Source organism: Ochotona princeps, chromosome 9 (genome assembly GCF_030435755.1).
Source record: "Ochotona princeps isolate mOchPri1 chromosome 9, mOchPri1.hap1, whole genome shotgun sequence".
NCBI lineage: Eukaryota > Metazoa > Chordata > Mammalia > Lagomorpha > Ochotonidae > Ochotona > Ochotona princeps.
This window is the reverse complement of record NC_080840.1, coordinates 18652928-18671747: the sequence shown is the minus strand read 5'-3', so window position 1 is coordinate 18671747 and position 18820 is coordinate 18652928. Positions and strand designations below refer to the sequence as shown.

At 41.3% G+C, this 18820-nt stretch overlaps 1 protein-coding gene across 2 annotated transcripts in view; it reads right to left on the bottom strand.

The window, feature by feature from the left end:
- Window positions 1-2072: 2072 nt before the first annotated feature.
- SAMD12 (sterile alpha motif domain containing 12) overlaps window positions 2073-18820 on the bottom strand; it is a 419976-nt gene continuing 403228 nt past the window's right edge. For both annotated transcript variants that reach the window (XM_058668529.1, XM_004580697.4), the window contains one exon: window positions 2073-3944. Coding sequence is in view for 1 of the 2 variants with exons in the window: in XM_004580697.4 (XP_004580754.1) it covers window positions 3922-3944 (23 nt within the window). In the remaining variant the exon portion in view is untranslated. The remainder of the gene's footprint in view (window positions 3945-18820) is intronic.

Sequence of the window (18820 nt, the reverse complement as noted above, 5' to 3'; positions counted from 1 at the left end):
CAAGTTAAAAGAAAAGAAGATGAAAAGGAAAAAAAAAAGACACAAAACAAAGCAAAAATGATGGGGTGTAAGGGGCTGCGGGAGAGGGGACTAAAACAGTTTTTTACAAATGAAGGAATTTATGTCACTTGCCAAGATCATATTTTTTACAGAGAATCTATGGCAGCTTTAAATTTAGCTGTCACATAACAAAATTATTGAAAAGAACAGAGAGGAAAACATCGCGAGGAAAGAGGCTGCTAATGCACTGGGAAGAGAAGGTTTTGGTAAAACTGAAGTGCTCTGGGGGGTCCTGGAAACTTGACTTCCTTGAGTCTTTTATTGTTGCTATCCACAATCAATTACGTGACATTTGCAGACAAGGGAAGCACTCGCAAGAAACAAGGGGGGAAATCCATTAGAGGCTTCTACCTTTAGCTTGCCTTCTCCTGTAAGGCTGAGCTTTCTTTCCTCCCTGAATGTTAAAAATGGCGGAATTTCCACAGTACTAAGGACCGTGTGCCTCTGTTGGGGCAGCTGAGATGTCACCCTGGAGAGAAATGTGGCGTGTTGACCCGTATGCTGGAGGTAGAAGTCAAGTTTGTGGGTGAATAGCTTGCAGAGCTGGAACAGCCATTGAAGATTCACCACTGCGATTAGAGAAAGCTGGTATGGTCTCTGTGCCCCTAGGTATGTCTCACCTGAAATGATTCACTGGCTTTTCCCCCTTGCAGAACTGCCAAGGCTCTGCATGTTTAAATCCATTTTCAGAGCTGGAACAAGCTAATCCCTTTGGCACCCTTACAGAGACCGATAATTATTCATTTTGTTCATTCCCAAGAGTGCCTTTCCTGCCCAAGTGTGGGTGTCACCCTTTTAATAAAGGGTGTAGCAGGGGTTTAAGTAAAAGAAAAAGTTAAGCATCAACAGTACACAGCCCTTACACATCAAAATATTTATTCCTTGCCACCCCGGAGCTTGCTTCCCATGAAATAAAACTCACCACAGCCATTCCTGCATTTCTGGGAGGTAAAATTCCCACACCCATCTTGTGAAGAAGTAACAGCACAGCAGGAAGGGATTGTGGGTAATTGTGGAGCATCATCATGTAGCCAAGAGGCCAAAAGCTGAGAAAATACTGTTTCTCCAGTTTTTGCTGGTTTAGCTCTTGACTGCTGAGATTGCACGCTATCATGTTCCCAAAACTCTCCCAAATGATTCCAGAGGTCAGACACTTGGAACACAGTAGTTCATATGTAAATAAGTGCTTTGTTCCAGGCATTAAGGCATTTTTTACAGACTCCCTCTTCTGCTGGGCTCTTTAATTGCCTGCCTTTTCCTGTTTCCATCTTCACTGATAATCTTCCAATAATTCTCCTTTAACAACAACAAAAAATTCTTAGGAAACTACTCATTTTAACTGTTTAGGGTATTTTGCAAAAGCTTAAGTAAGTAGCAACGAATGAATATGATTAAGTGGACACCTGCCCCCCAAAGCAGGTCTTGTTTTCTGAAGGTGTTAACAGTCGGCTCAGCACGTCCCTGGTTAAACTAGTTGAAGCCCAGCTCCACTAGCTCAGCACCTGGCAGTTGTTCTTTCGGCCCAATTTTCTGTCCTCCGCACTTGCTCTGGAATTGGAACTTTACAGAAGCCAGCATAGTGGTGAACAGTTTTGTATATCTCTAAGGGATGGGAATCTGGGTGCCCAGGTATAGACATCAGGCTAAGCAACTTAGAGGTGCTTTGGGAATGCCTTTGGGCAGGGTAGGATGAACATGAAAGGAACAAATACGTGCTCTGATGGGTCTGATGCCTCTTTGCGCAATGCTACTCCTGCAGGCAAGGAATCCACCTGCTGTCTGCAGTGTTCATCTTCCCGGCAGTGGATGCTTCCTGGATTCAGCTTCCATTGTGAAAAACATGGGTAACATAGTGTTTGGGAGGAAGAGATGCACTTTCCCAATGGCAGGAGATATTCGTGTACACTGCTCTTACCCCAGTGCAAGGCCTGGCACGTACTTGACACTCAACACATGTCTGCTGAATAAAAGAAGGAATCAGAGGAGGGAAAGCCCTGCAGCTGAAGCTGAAGCTCCTGCGAAGGGCAGTGGAGACCGGGATGGTATGGCCACGGACGAAGGCAGCCGGGGTTGGGCCTCTGAACTCTGGCTTTGGAGAGAGGTTTGTTCTGCCGAGGGCCTGATAGTTGTGGAGCTGACCTCCTGAAAGGCCGGAATTCAGGGGTGACGGAAACTTCCCCTGCTTCCTCCTCGGAAGGCCCCTACTCTGCTCTTGCAGCCCGACAGGCTGGTGGTGAATCATCCTACTGGGGACTCATTCCTGTCACATTGGGAGCTCTCACCCCTTCCCTGTCAGCTTTCCAAACCTCAGGTGGGGCTGGTTTCTCAAACTTCAGCATTTCCTGAGCTCCTGAGAGGAGGCAGGCAACGGGTGCACGGCGGAGACACCTTTAAATGTCAAGCTGGCTTGTGTTTGGAGGGTTCTAGAAGGCAGTACATAGATTAATTTTTAATTCCTCTGATGTCCACCTGTCTTAGAACATTACATGACTTAGCTTTTAATTCAGCCGAATTTAACAAAAATGGCTTTAAAAACCCAAAATAACAAAAGCAAAAATAAAGCCTACATAGGGCCAGTCAAGATGAACATTGCTCTCATGCTCCTAGATGAGCAACAATATCTGAGTTTACAGGTTTTCCAGAACTGTGCTTTGTTGTAAAACATAGTAAAAAAAAAATAATTAACCATGGGAACAGACCCAGAACGGATGAAAAGGGACTAGCAGGTTTCATACTGAGGAATGAACCCAGTGTGATGTTGAACCCTTTGCTCCTCCAGGCATCCAGTGAAGTCATTTGATTTTTTTCAGCTTTTATTCAGAGAATTGTGATTTGAACTTGACCTAGAAATTTTTTCAAAGTGTTAAAGTGATACTATATAGGAAAGGAACATTCTTTAGCCTGTACCATCAACTCATTGGTGTCTTTGCTGAAGAGACAGCCGCTCCATTTTTCTCTCTGAATGAAATCCTCTTTAGAATGAGGAAAAATGTTCACTGGCCACATAGAAGCCTCCTGGACTGAAGAAACTATATGTGCAGGTGGCAAGTTGTGCCTAGGTCCCCAAGGAGATAAAACCTAAGGTATTATAATTACCAGGGTCTCATCCACCTTTCTCTAGTGCTACAAATAATCCATTTATTCAGTAAAGTGCCAAGAGATTATGTCTAACAGTGTTATGGCCATATATACACCAATTTATCATAAACAACTTGGGATATGCTAGCAATGGGGACAGTCTGAGCCATAAATAAGACAAGATTAGAAAAGGAAGAATACTTGTTTTCTTACGTGTACCGAACGTGCTATCTCATCTTGGTGTCGTGTGCCCATGTAAAGTGCTTGAGACTCAGACAGAAGACATTTGGACATCATAGCTAACATCACGAAGACATGTTTACATTCCTACCAGGGCGTATAATTGCAAACACTTTCACTGCAACTGCAGAACTGCTGTAATTTTTTTCTAGAACATCATGCCATCTGCACACATAATAAAATAATCCAGTAGTTGCCATGCTAAAACAGGACTTCTAGTGAAGGGACAGGCAGCTCCCCAAAGGGAACTTGAGTTATGCACAGTGATGAGAACTGGAAGCAATTTCCCAGCTAATGATCTGCCAATGACCACTTGGAACGCGTTGTCACTGTATGCTATGCACCTCATTTTAAAATCCACAGCAAACTTGGATTTTTTTTTCCAAAGCCCATAATCTTGACGGAATTTTTTTTCAGTTAATCCAGTTAATCTGTCAGTGCTCCAAGGATATCTTCTGGCAGTGCCATGAGTAAGTCTTTCAAGGAGGAACAGGTCGTATTCAGATCAACTGGCAGGACAGCAGCGTGGAAGGCTAACCGTATTTATGGAGAACCCTCGGCTGAGGCTGCAAGAAGGAAAATGGGAAAACATGGTAAGTTCTTTCCTTTGTGTTCGCAGACACTGATATGTAGCAATGACCTCATTTAAAGCAATCCTCACACCCTTAGGTCAAAGAGAAAACTCTAGGGAGAAAAATGGTTACTCACCTCCAGGATGGATTAAGGGTGTTTGGCATTCATGGGTGGAAGAGCAGATCATAGAAGACACCCATCTCAGAGACAAGGGAGGGCAAGACCAGATGTTGGGAAACTGACATTCAGCCCTGCGATGGGTGCAGTATGGGCACTCTATGATATGGGACTTGGTAAACTTACTCAACCTAGAACAAGATCACATTGGACATTGTGTGAAGCATGTGGGGGCTGGGGAGTGGGATTTATTTATTAGGAAGATTTCCTGGGATACGGTTTGGAAGGAAGTATGAGAAGCAGGACAGAGTTCTGAGTTTGTCAGCTGCTAAATCAGATAAGATAGAGAGAAAGTCAATGAAATCTGATCAGAGATTGAGCTACTCTAATTGCACCCCTGTTAAATGCCTTGGGAATACCAGTCCAGATATATTTTCTTGATTTTTTCCTAATTTCAATTTTCTAATTTTGCTCCCAATAGCCATTCATATGTGAGAACTCAATAATTAATTATTATGAGTATAATTGAATATTCTGCTGAGAAAAACTTTGTGTTAGCTTTGCTTCATACACAAAATTATGGGGCGATTGAGAAGAACAGCAAGAGGTCTTGGTATAAAAGAAAAATATATTTACCCAGGTTTACAAGTGCAAGTTGGTTTTTAAAATATGAAGAGATTGCATGAGGTATAAGCAAATGTTTAAAACTTGCTGTTTTTGAGAAACACAAAAACAGAAGGGACTCTATTTTAATGTCACATAGTAATGTGCAATTCTGATAAGGTTATAATAAAAGTAAACAGTGACATGTTGCTGATGACATTGTACTCTGGAAAAATAACATCCACTGGTTTAAGAACTAATGTGTATTACTTGACACAGTGATCCCATTTCCAGGAATATAACTCTAAGGAACCAATCTCAAGAAATGAAAACTAAATGTACAAATATGTATGTGGAGGTTCTTTATAACAGAAGAAAAGCAGGAGGCTACCAGTCTTTTAGTATTGAAATTTAGGTTAAGTAGATTATGGTACATTAGCAGAATGGATGATGATATGGGTACTAAAGTAACACTAATTAGTACTCTTATGTTTCAATATGGTAGGTGGTCATGATATACCCTAATAAAATGTACACCAGAGCAGAAAAGATACAGCTGAAAATGGTGAAGACACAGAGAATTTTATCACTGTCATAGTATTTTGCAGAGCAACTAGAAAAATTAGTCACATTGGTGCAGATTTGAGCTATGAGCACAGATTAAATAAAGTATTACTGCTGTTTTGATTCAGTAATAGCTCTAAAAACATAATATGAAGAACCACTCCAGTATTATGGAAATGGGGATATCACCAGTGGGGATATCACTTCTGTGTAGGTCAACCTGTAAAGGAGCAGTCAACCGGGAAAAACCAATTGGGCAAGGAAACTGACATAGCATAGCATCCTTGAGACTTGCTGAAGTAAGTCCAAGAGAATGTATGACCCTGGAAGATATTTATTCACAATAAACCATAAAATACACATTATAAAAAGGAATGATTGCAATAAGCAGTGGATCCCAATGAATCGCTCTACACTGGATCCTATCAAAAGTTGATAACTAGGTTATCTAGACAATCATGGTTTCTCCTCTAATGACTGACAGATACAATCACTTTAGCATCTACCAACACTTAGAGCCACAGAACTAAGCTCAGTTTATCATACTTTCATTTGTAATTGACCTAAATATTCCCATAAGAATTCGTAGAATGATCTCTATCTTATGGATAAGAAATGGAGACCCAGAAGTATCATTAGCCCGACATCACAGAGTTACTGAGGATCAAAGCTGGATTCAGACTTAGGAGTGTTCACCCTAGTCACAGACAGGAGTGACAGGGACAAACACACCAAGTGTAAGTATTCAGAACCATTTTCAACCCTTTCTAAGTAGAATTTTGTGCCTATCCATAAGCCGAGTCAGCAGAAGGAAGGGCCCAAAAGGGCAGAAGAGAGAATTGGAGGCTGAATAATTTATAAAAGAAAGAACACACAGAGAGAGAATCGTATTTGACACAAATACAAACAGAAGTAGAGGTCAAAGAGAGACAAAGTACAGGCTTAGGGAGTGACATAGGAGTTCTGTAGTGGTGGCTGCATGATTTACGATCCTTTCCTCGGAAGAGACAAGGCCAAACAGAAGAGTGTAGTGGGGTGTGATGTCCCCTTTGCTGTCTTCCCATGTCTAGCATATCTTTGTTTCAATGTGTTTCTTTTGAATGGATTGCAATGTTAAGTTGGGCTTTATGTGGGAATAAGAGGTCCCTGTTGACTGAGGTTGTATGTGCACAGCCCACCTCCCCCCAAAAAAGCTATGTCCTCCTGTTTTAAGATGGGTTCTACTCACATCATTTTGCTCCGGGACTTTTATTATCTGCTATGGGAACCATGTCTCTTGGTATGCTAAAGGTAGAGGAGGTTAAAATGCAGGCTCCCAGCCTACCTACACAGCCCAGGATCTGCACAGGGGAAAATGTGAGCCCACAGTCACAGTGTCCTTTTGGGCTCGAGCCCCTGTGCTACAGCCAACACAGGCTTCTTCCAGGTTCTCATAAGCACTGCCTTGGTCCTAGCCTTTGTGCAACCACCTCCCCACCCCCTTGTGCCTAGGATGCTTTCTTTGTATATTCTCTGGCACTTGTGAACACCAGTTTCTCAAAATCACATCAAGTATCACATCCTTTATGAAGCCTCCTCTTCCCCTGGATACAGCTGATGAATCTCTGCTACGTGCTAGCTTGGTATCTTGAGCATTTTAAAAAAGTTTATCTACCTATATTTATCTATCTTAAAGGCAAATACACAGATGCACAATGAGACAGAGAGAGAGAGACAGAGAGAGAGAGAGAGCACAATTGTATCTATTGTTTTCACTCATGATATGCTCATGACAGCCAGGATTGGGCTTGGGAGGAGCCAGGAGTCAGACACTCCATCCTGGTCTCTCAAGTGGGTGAAAGGGTTCAAGATAATTGAGACACCATCTGCCACCTCCCAGGACTGCATTATCAAGGAGTTGGATTGGAAGCAGACACAGGTCCGAGTCCAGGCAATGAGATATGGAATCCAGGCATCCCAAGTAGTGAAATGCACAACACCCACCCCAGCTTCTAAAACTTCTATTCCAAGTCAGACCAACATTTTATTTAATTGTATCTATCATTCTGCATTTGTTTAAGGGCAGTGGTTTACCTTAATGATGTGTATCTTCATAACTCAATGTCAGGTACACAGAAAGGGCTTAACAGTTGGTGAATGATGCCTGAGAAATCTCTTTTTTGGCTTACTTTGGTAACTTATTTTACATGAGAATCCTCTCCATAGCTCAAGTCTACATATTAAGACAGGCATTGTGTTGGTTGCTTTCTCCACATTTCACAAAACTGCTCAGGGAACATAGAGGAACATCCTGTCCAGGTATAGATTTTATAGTTAAGTAACAAAGGGCTCTCTCTCGCTGGTGGGGCAGCAGTACTAGTACAGTTTTCTTGGAATTGGTCATCACATTTAGCCCAATGGTTTCAGCATCAGGGATGAGTGGGAAGCATGGGAGTCCAATGTTTAGGAACACAGGCCCTAACAGGTCTTGGCACATACCTCATTCTCTCCACTCAACAGCTACGTGATGATGAAAACACAAACTTTTTCAAGCTCCATTTTTTTTAAGCTTTAAAATAGCAATCATGGGGCCCAGCACGATAGCATAGCAGCTAAAGTCCTCGCCTGGCACTGGAATCCTATATGGGCCCCAGTTCTAAAATAAATAGCAATCAGAGTCTTCATGTCACTGAATTGCTGTGACAAAATGAACTCCTAGGTAAAGTACTTTGTGTGGTATTTAGTATCTAGTAAGTAACTATGGGATTATTGCTATTGTTTTATTATTGTTATCCAAAATTCCTTCATTCCTTTAAGATATCAGATACAAATATGCCAATGTTCTAAGGCTGCAGCAGGGACCAGGAAATTAGGACAAAATGTCCCAGAGGTCAAGCCTTTGCACTCCATGGAGGCAGATAACATTCCTGCTCCCTGAAAGCTCCAATCAACACATACACACTTACTTCCACTCTCTCTCAGATTAGTGCACACATTTTCAGACAGTTCATTGATAAGGAGAGTTTGAAACACTTCTAAGGGTGGAAGTGACAGGCAGGAGGAACAGGCAGTCTTGCCCACAGCTTGTGAGCAGATTCTTGGCTAAGGGCATTGACTTCCAGCTCACCTCACTCCAGCAGCATGAGCTGAAGGACTTGTTGTATGGAGAAGAAAAGATATGGTACCCAGGTGGTGCAAAATTTCACGGACTGAATGCAAGATATTAGACTTCACCATTTGATAAGGGTGTAGCATCTTCCTCTATAGAAGTTGTTTGGAGACTGAGCCCTCTGGAGTGGAGCTGAACTTGGATTTGGGCGTGCAACAATTTCTATCAGGTGTGAAATGGACATTTCAAGTAAGTGAGATGCACAAGAGCATAACATAAGAGCCAATGAGCAGCTACCATGTGACTGCTGAGGTGTCACAGGAAGTCTGGAGTGCATTTCCCCTGACGGCTAGAGAGAGGCAGGAGGGCTCATCAGCTTGTCCCTGCCACGCTTCTGGAATGCAGCTGTTGGGAGCTGGCGCCTGAACCCAGATCTCTTCATACCACAAGGCTTTTCTGACTCAGTAAGAAGAAAAGTACATCAGGAAAATGTTTAAGAAAGATGATTGAATTATCTGAAAGGCTGTGAGAGACAGAGCGCATGAGAGAGAACTAGAGAGTGAGAACGAGAGAGTGAATCTTTCATTTGCTCATTCATTTTCTAAATGGCTACAATGGCTAGTGCTGGTTCAGACTGAAACCAAAAGCAACGAGGTTCAGTTGGGGCTCCCACATGAGTGCAAGGACCCAAGCACTTGCGCCAACATCTGTTGCTTTCCCAATCACATTAGCAGGGAGCAGGATTGGAAATGGAACAGCTGGGACTATTCGGGTGACCAGGATCTAAAGCAGTGGCTTAACCCCCTATGCCGCAATGTCATACCCTATATTCCATTTCAATAGTACCAAATATTTTCTGTGTTTGGAGTTGTGGTTCTCAACTAGGTGTAAATATGCTCCCTAGAAGACAACTGGCTATGTTTGAAGACATTGCTAGCTGTTAAAACTTGGTTCATATTCTTGGCATCTTGTAGGTAGAGTCCAGGGCATTACTAAACCTCCTAGAATGCACAGGATAGGCTCCACAACAAAGAATTATTCAGCCCAAAATGTCAGTGGCGCTGTGGTTGGTTTAGAAGATAGAAGACCTTGTTTATCGTCTGTTCCTGGTGGTGAGCCAAATATGTCACTCCCAAAATAGGGCAAGATAAAAACTAACACAAGTGTGGCTATTGTCTAGACAGGAAATAAGGTTAATTTCAAACCTTGCCCACCTCTTCTGTTCATCGTTTGCTCATTTTATTTGATTTTATGTCCAGTTTAATCAAAACCTAGAGTTTGAAATGATTTCTAATTTTTGGAACCTTTGCAGGTATATTAATGGAAGAGTTAAGATGGGATGAAGTAGGAGGTATGCTTCACTAATTAATTACTACGTATGGGAGATGTTAGGAGACACAGGAAGGACAAAGGAAGATTCACATGGCAGTAAAATTAGACTGCTCTCTGCCCATTCGGGAGGAGAAATCATAAGGACTTCATTTCTGCTAGCTCCCGCCCCTCAAGAGTTTGGGAATTGTTTGCTCACTGAAGTAGGATTAAGGAGTCAAACCTTACTAGCTAGACTATGACACAAGATGTTTATCAAATGTCAGAGAATGAAGTTAAGGGAAATAGCACAGATGATGCATACAAACTACCCTATAACTTCCCATAACTTTACAAAGCACAGTGAGTCTGAAACAGATTAATTTTGTGTTAGTTTTACTGAGCCATGAGGTATCCAGATATCAAATTAAATGTTATTCTGGGTGTGTCTGTGAAGGAGTTGGTAGAAAAGATTAATGTGTGAGTTGATAGCCCGAGTAAGCATATTGTCTTTGTTAATTTGGGTGGGCCTCACTCAGTCCTCTGAAGGCCTGACTATAATCATAGGCTGAGTAAGGGGTAATTCTTTCCCTGCCTGTCTTTGAGCTGGGACAGTGATCTTCATTCATCGTTTTCTGCCTTTGGATTAGACTGCGACTAGGATTATACTCTCAGCTCCCCGGAGCTTCCAATTTGCACATTTTGGAACTTTTTAGTGTCTATAATTGCATTAGCCAAGTCCTGATAAAACATCTCTCTCTTTTTATAAATCTAGTATATAAATATTCTACTCACTCTGTTTCCATAAAGAACCTAAATAACAGAGTCTACAGATGACATTGACCATGATGATAAGGACTAGCACTAGTCAATAATTTGCTAAATGCCTAGCATCATGCTATGAACTTGTGCCCATTTTGTGGCAACCAAAGCATAGGCACCAAAATCCTGCCTCCACAGATAAAGTAAGATATTGAGATAGATAAGTAAGATGCTGAGGGGATAGGCTGTGGAGTTTTAGGTCAGGTTGTGATCCTTGATCTGGCTATGCAGTGTCAAAGGTTTGTTGGTTTCAAAATGTTAACAACAACAAAAAAAGGGATTTTAAAGCCTCATTGGGAAATTTTCAGACAATACTTTATTCTTAGAAGGGACAGAAATGCCTTGGTTTCTTCATTTATGAATGCATTCAATTCCTGATAGTATAGCAGGGCTTCGCTGCTGCCTGACTCTGCAGTTCTCATCGGCAACAACGGCCACCTCTCCTGGAGAGCTGCAGAGGCCTCAGTTAACAGAGACATTGCCCTACTCCCTGACAGAGTAAGAAACATTATGCACCTGTGTACACACTGTCCTTCTTTGCTTTAGCTCCAGGGCAGGAAACAACAAAGACACTGTATTTGTTTGCTTACTGTTCTACTACAAATAAGTAAAGCTGTTAGTCTACACTGTCACACACTCAGAAATAGGCTTCTATTTCTGTGGGTTAAACTGAGTTGCTGCATTCTGAGATTTAAGCACTCTGACATTTCAACAGCTAGCATCGGCTTCTCTCCATTCGCATGGATCCCAATGCCTAGGGGGAGAACCGGAAAGCTCTGTGTTTAACATGTGGCTAGGTAACTCTCATGAAACCACCAGTGCAAGAGTCCATGCAAACATTTCATCTTCTCCCCAGTACTTCCATAGTAGCTATTTGTTTATCAGACAGAAAGGTGTTATAGAGAATGAGAAAATTTGGTTTCTAGCTTTGTTCTTTTCTTGTAAAAAAAAAATCAAGACTCCTGAATACAATATGGGGCAGTGATCAGCATTAGGTTTTAGAGTAGAGCAGAAATGAGTGGCTGAAGAGCGTCCTGAGTGGGATTTCTTAGAGAGTTGGCCACTTTTATCCCATCATGGTGTTGTTTGCATACTGTAGATTTACTCATACATCAATCAAACAACATGAGTTCAATTGAACAATCACTAAGATGTCCTGCACTGCTTTGGGAATTATGAAGACTGAGGAGTTTCCAGTCCATGTCACTATACTGCATTATAATCTATACCGTATCATACTAAAAATATCTGATGTGGTATCTATCTCAAGACAAGTATTTTCCAAACCTTCTTGTGCTTCGGAACTCTCTGAAGAGCCTGATATAACTCCCTGGGCTCTCAATCAGGAAAAGTCTGATTCCATTGATCTGGATGGGGCCTATGATTTGAATTTCTGGAGATGCTGTAGGGATGGTGCTATTGCTGGTCTGAGGACCTCTCTGTATGTGCCATTGTACAAGTTCAAGTGGCTTCTGGCAAGAGGTGTGTCTTACTTTTCTCTTACTACAGCACATGGTAGAGTGTTTGGATTCTCAAAGGTATCCTTAAAACATTGTTTGAGTGAATGAATAAACAAATGAGTCAAAAAAGTTACAAAGAGTTAGTAGTTACAGGAGCAAAGTTCTATGAAAGTGACATGAATATGACATGATAGCAGTTTCTTCACAAATTTGTTGAGGAGAGCATAATATCATTTGCTAATGAGATTTGTTTGGAAGTTCAGGATGTGAAAATATCTAAAGTCTAAAAATGTTCTGTGATCATTCGTGATATCTAGTATCCTCCGTCTCCAGGAATGGCTTCCGCAGAAAAATGGCAAAATCTTAGCCAGCACTTTGGTCATCTTGAACTAAAAGTCAACTGATAACAGAGAGTTATCAACTCATAGTACATGAATAAGAGATGATGCATTTCTGGGACAAAGGACAATCAGGCCAGATATTTTTAGCAAGGATGTGCTGGTACAGCCAATTAGTGGGAAATAATTCCTGTGATTTCTTTCCCTGCACTGGCCAGAGCAAAATATCTAGACGATCATGCTAAAAGTTAATGGACCCTTCAAGAAGTAAACTTTATCCATTGGTACAGAGAACAGTGAGTCTTACAATAGAGTGTGAAAATATCACTTGATGTTTCATCAAAGTTGCCCTTGAAAACCTGCACTATCTCCACAATACCAGGCAGACTGGCATATGCTATTCCAATGGATTGTTGTTGTCATGTTTCTCATTGGCTCTGTACCCATTCCAGTCACAGAACCCAGGGTCCTGCACATTTGCCACCTGCGTGAGTAAGCCCCCTTTCCCTTCTATCTTCTTGTTATGTGAAAGGCAGTGAGAAATACAGATACAACTTGCATCTCTTGGTTCATTCCGTGCAATATGTGCAACAACCAGGGGAGTGAGAGCTGGGAGACAGAAAACAATTCAGGTCTTCTCAGGCGAGGCCAATTGCTTGTAGCACAACCACTGCCTCACAGGGTCTACACTGATGGGAACCTGGAGCCAGAAGCCAAACTCAGGAACTCCACTATGGGATTTCAGTTTCTTATTGTCTTGTTTTCCCTTTTCTTTCTTTTTTATTTCAGTGGCAGTACTCAATTTTAGAATGTCTAATACATTCTTCCATTTTTGTTTTATTTTGAAAGGCCAAGAATCAGAGAGAAGAGAGATAGATCTTTCATTTGCTGCTTCACTACTCAATGTCTCCAACAACCCAGGTTTGTGGGGGTAGGCCTACTACATGGTTGGGAAGCACTTGGGGATCCTAGTCATCATTCACTGCTATTTGTGGTTTGTATTACCAGGGGGCTGGAATAGGAAATGGAGCAAGGACTTGAACTCAGGCACTCCAGTTGGGCAACCCAAGTGGGATCTTAAATGCTGCAGCAAATGATAGCTTTTTACCTGGCTTATAACTGCTAGACTAAATGCTCACTCCTGTTTCTTAAAAAAAAAAATTGTTTGTTTCTTTTTGTCTGTTGCTCTACCTAATCTTACTTAATCTCAAGAGCGTCTCTGTTTACCAGTCCAATAGCTTCTTCATTGGAAAAATGTTCTCTAAGATTTACTGCTTTAGGAAAAGTACAGTTGACAAAATCTTCAGCTTCTTTGGTTTTTCCAAGAACAAGAGGCAATTATACTTTAAGAAGAGGATCCAAGGTATACCTAGTACTCCACTGTTTGCATGTCAAGTCCTCAGGGCCTAGAAGTGTCTCTTTGTGAAACAGCGCCATGTAGCTATTTGTTTTATATGTGTGTGTGTGTGTATAATTTTTGTAAATAAATTTGTTTACAAAATAAAAATAAACATGATATATAAATATATATAAACAAGTCAGATGGACAATAAATGATTCATCTTGCCACACAGGATCTCAGAGTAAAAAGGTATGTTAAAACAGTGTTTCTCAAATTTTAATATGTATATCCATTACCTGGACATCATGTTAATCACTTTGTTCTAACAGTCCTGGTGATAGCCCAGCTGCTGGTCTCTGAACCATTACTTTGAGTAGCATGGCCATAGATTTCCTTAATCTACAGCCTCACTGTCCAGTGGGACTTTCCGCACTAATGGAAATGTTCTACATCTGTTCCAATAGTCAGCCATTAGCCATATATGGCTATTGAGGATTTAAATTATGACTAGTGCATGGTGGAAATTTTATTAAAATTTTATTTAACTTTAATTCATTAAGATGTAGATCGTCACATTTGCCCAGCAGCGTACATACTTGACTGTGCCACTCCATGGAGCAACAAGTGAGGCAGAGGTTTAGTAAAAAGCTTCCAGAAAGAAGAAACCTAAACAACAAGGGGATGCTCTGAATCTTCTTGCCTACATTGTAAATTTGCTGTTGTTCCGGCTCTCCTTCTTCCTGCTCTATGTAGGAGGAGCCTAAGACTTCCCTGCTGTTTTCTATCATGTTCCCAGAGTCACTTTATATACAAAATAGTAATTAGGAGAGGCTTCATAAACATTCTGAAGTGCAGAAGATTATCTCGTTTATATAAACCTCTTGAGTTGGCAAAATCAAGCGAGAAATCTTATGAGGAATAGTTTCTTTATCATGAGCCCTTGCACCTTGGGTTATTTCTGAGGACGGGCTCCAAGGTTATTATGCTTGGGCTGGAACACAGGGCAAAGTGTGAGTAGTCCAGACATACTGGAAAGTTTAAAAGAAGAAGAAGAAAAAGAAGAAGAAAAAAAAAGCTCAGTTCAAATTGAGTTCCTCCAAATGAGAAGGCGCCAAGGGGTAGGCAAAGGGTAGGGCTTGGTGTTGTCTGGACTGGAGCTGCCAGCTCTCAGCAGGCAATGGTCTGTATTATAGTTAACAAGGTTTGGAGATCTTCCCTAGGCTGTTGAGTGCTAATTTCCATTGAGGAAAATGTTATGAGACTTGGATGTCTTAACGATAACAGATAATTTCTCTGTGTGGGCAGAGTTACAAAGAATGTTGCCATGAAACCATGTGGATTGATGATTTCTATTGTGTACACAGTTTCCCTTAAAGAATCTTCTTGGCACAAATCCCCAAACTGTTGGGGACTCCTGTGATTAATTGCTTGAACTGGCTGGTGGCCATCAGAGGATCTTGCAATTTAACAGGTTCTGTACAGAATTATGAACCTGGAGGTTTAACGGGATTTCAGGTAATGGAGCCCAGATGTCCAGGACTATGATGTTTGAAATTACATTGCTTGCAAGGCTTCGGGGCTTAACTTTATTTATTCCTGGCTTGTAAATTTCACTATTCCCTTCTTCATGTAATCTTTTATAAGATTTACTTTTAATTTTTTTACAAAGTCAGATATACAGAGAGGAGGAGAGACAGAGAGGAAGGTCTTCCGTCCGATGATTCACTCCCCAAGCGACTGCAACGGTCAGAGCTGAGCCAATCCGAAGCCGGGAGCTCTTCTGGGTCTCCCACAGGGTTGCAGGGTCCCAGGGTCATCCTTGACTGCTTTCCCAGGCCACAAACAGGGAGCTGGACAGGAAGTGGAGCTGCAGGGATTAGAACTGGCACCCATATGGGATCCGGGCGTGTTGAAGGCGAGAACTTTAGCCACTAGGCCACCACACTGGGCCCTCTTCGCGTAATCTTGGAGCAGGTAAACGCTGAGGCCTTCACCTTGACCTACTTATACCCAGTGAAGCTAATAGCATGTGTATACACACACACCTGTGGCCAATAGATCAGTGAGACAACACTCTTTTCCTTTCGGCTCAGAATATGAAAATTAACAGGTCTCTACCATCTCATTGCTATACCACACTTAATTTCCAAATTGCTTTCAGACATTTATTGTGTTTTATTCTGTCAGGATCTGGGAGAAATGGGCTAGGGCAAATATTATTGTCTCCATTTGGATGAGGAAACCAAGGTACACTAAAGACACGGCTTAATAACAGCCAACATTTGTGCAACCCTTATGTGCCAAGTATTGTTCCCAGGGGGGATTTGTGCACCATTTTGTTTGAGCCTCCTCAGAGTGTTGAAGTTGATAATAATCATCAGTTTCATTTTGAAAAAATGGCAAACTGGGGCACAGAGGGTTTGGGTCCCATTACTGATGGAGCCAGGGAGGAAGCTGGGACTCTGGCCTTTGGTTACTAAGCATCCTCACTTCCCCTGGGAAACATCACTTGCACCCCAGGGCTGCAGCGCAGCCTTCTTTGACATCCTGTGCAAGGAGGGAGACAGAGTCCAAGGATGCTTTAGTCACAGGAAGTCACCTGCATCCTGTTTTCCTCTCTGCTCCAGACTACAGCTGTCTGATTGCTCCTAGGCAAGACAGGGATTCTGCTTACTGGGCTCCCACTTCAAAATGAACTGGCCCAATGTTACAGGCTCTTCAGCATCACCTCTCAACCTCTTCCGTAAGCCTTCTGTACAATGCACTCCAGGACAGTCATTAATGAAATTTGCTCTGTGGGGTACTACCTTCGTCAACATGTTACTTCCTCTCCTGCCCCAATTCCTGGAAAGAAGTCTTCACTTAATTGCCACCACACCCTTCTCTCCCTATCCTTAAACTGACCCCGCCCCCGGTTTGGTCATTTTGTTGTTGAATGAATAAATAAATGAAGGGAACAAATGTAATTTCTTGAATGTAGTCCCACGCACTCAGCTCAACACTAGGGAAATTCAGATGACTATCAAGTCAATAATCCATATTCTCAGGAAACTGCCAGTCTAATAATAACACACACACACACACACACAAAACCTCATTAACTCTTGCAAGTTATGAAAGGACTTCATAAAGCTTATGGAAAAAGAAATGAAAGGATAAGCTAATTTTGATCCAAAAAGGTTAAAATGTATGCACACTTTTTCCTAATGTGCACTTTGCATTAATTGTTTGAAGTGCTCTCACATTATACAAGGGCAACATTCCAGGTTGTGGATTGGAGCAGAGCTAGTAATTCTGCCCAAGTCTTCCTCCCTCCTAGTTGGGAAATCTCATGTGGAAACTTACTGTAGATTACGCACTGCATGCAATTGATAGGGCATGTCGAGGAACCTCCCCTCCTATATTTGTGATGGAAATAAAGAAAGGGGGATAAAACTCTTGGGGATGTCCACAGTGACCATGGAAATTGTAATGATCAGGTATAGAAAGGAAAATGAAGCTCCTGGCCACTCCCTTCTGTTCAGCCAGCATCAGTGACCTAAACTCCAGCTCTCTTCTTTAAATGCCAAGGGCCCTTATTATACTGCCTTAAAGCAACAACTGGGCAATTCTTTCCTAATTGACTCTGTCCTCAAGGACTGGGATTGTTGATTATTTAGTACTATATGCCACTGTATAAAATAGTTTGGGCAAATCAGTTTTTTTAAAATTAGCTATCTTTAGGGTTTAATTTTGGGGGACTATAGTATAATTTTACTGTATAGTATACTTTATACTTTATACAAATTATACTGTATACAAATTATACTTTATAGTATAATTTGAAGTTTGTAAGAGACAGGAGATGAAATGCTCAATTATATAACAGTTATATCTTTCCAGAATCATCAGCCTGGGTTGCCCTACACTGTTAAGGAATCAGTGTGTGGTAACCCAAACTGCAAGTTCTTCCATTTGTGGATTATCAGTGGTCAAGTCATGGAACCTGTCTGGGCCATGTAGGACAGCTTGTCTGTAGATGGAGATAAGGGGTGTGTGTGTGTGTGTGTCTATTATCCATGTTTATTAATTTCTGGATGCATGGTGAAAATCGATCACTAAGAAAGAAAAAAACCCATCCTGCTAGTTACACCATGATTCAATGGCTTTGGCAGTTCTGTATAGGCACAATAATAACTTTTGCTTCTTTGAGAAGTCTTTCATCTGCTCTGACTGAACCTGCATTTTTTCTGCCTCTAGTTAGAAGCTTTGCATGTGTCTCAATAATAAAATATAACATATCCATTTAATTTGTATTATTTTTCTATCATGGGTAATACAAGGATCAGATTATAGTTTTGGAAAAATATATAAAATTGTGGTTATTCCTCCAATGGTAAAAGCTGCCTCACTGATGGTGCTGTTCCTCCGTAATTTTCAGCATATAAAATGCATTTTACTTTTTTTTACATTTTAAAATAGCAATTAAACGCAACAGGTGAAGTATAAAATAGTGTGTTGTGTATGTGTGTGTGCATGTGATGTGTATATGTATTTTATAACTTGACTGCAGTGATAAAAATCTGAACAGTCAAATTCTTGCATCCAAGGTTATCATGTGACATATAGTGATTATAAACTTCCTATATTGTAAAATGTACAATTCAGCAATATGAAAATATGGAAACAAATGTTACAGATTAAATGAAACCATCCTTTGAAAGTGCATATATCATGGGTCTTACACCCAAATGATGTTCAACAAATCTCAAATTCCTTCCTTTTTAATAAAGAATGAGAATATGATGACACTCAAAAGTGTACATGGAGGCTGGACTCTAAATCTGATTCTTGCTGTATGAAATTTTTATTGCGGAACTATGAAACCATTGATCTCCATACATTATGTGAGAAGCCTGAACATTATTTGTCAAATCTCTTGCTACACCCCCATGAAGAGGTGGAGTCTTATTTTTCCTAAGCCATTGACTGTTACACAGGCCTGTGACTACTTTGAGTGGTAGAATAAAATATTGTCAGTTCTGGGCTTCTATTGAGGAGGGATGGCAACCCTTTTCTCCTGCCTGGAGCATGATCATCAGGCCATGATTAAATCAAGGAGCACTTTGGGGAGGTTTACATCGAGAACAACTCAGGTTCCCAGCTGACAGCCCAACATAGCACCCAGCCACCCCAGAAAACCATCTTGCATGTGGATCCTTAGTTCCAAATGACAGCACGTGGAGAC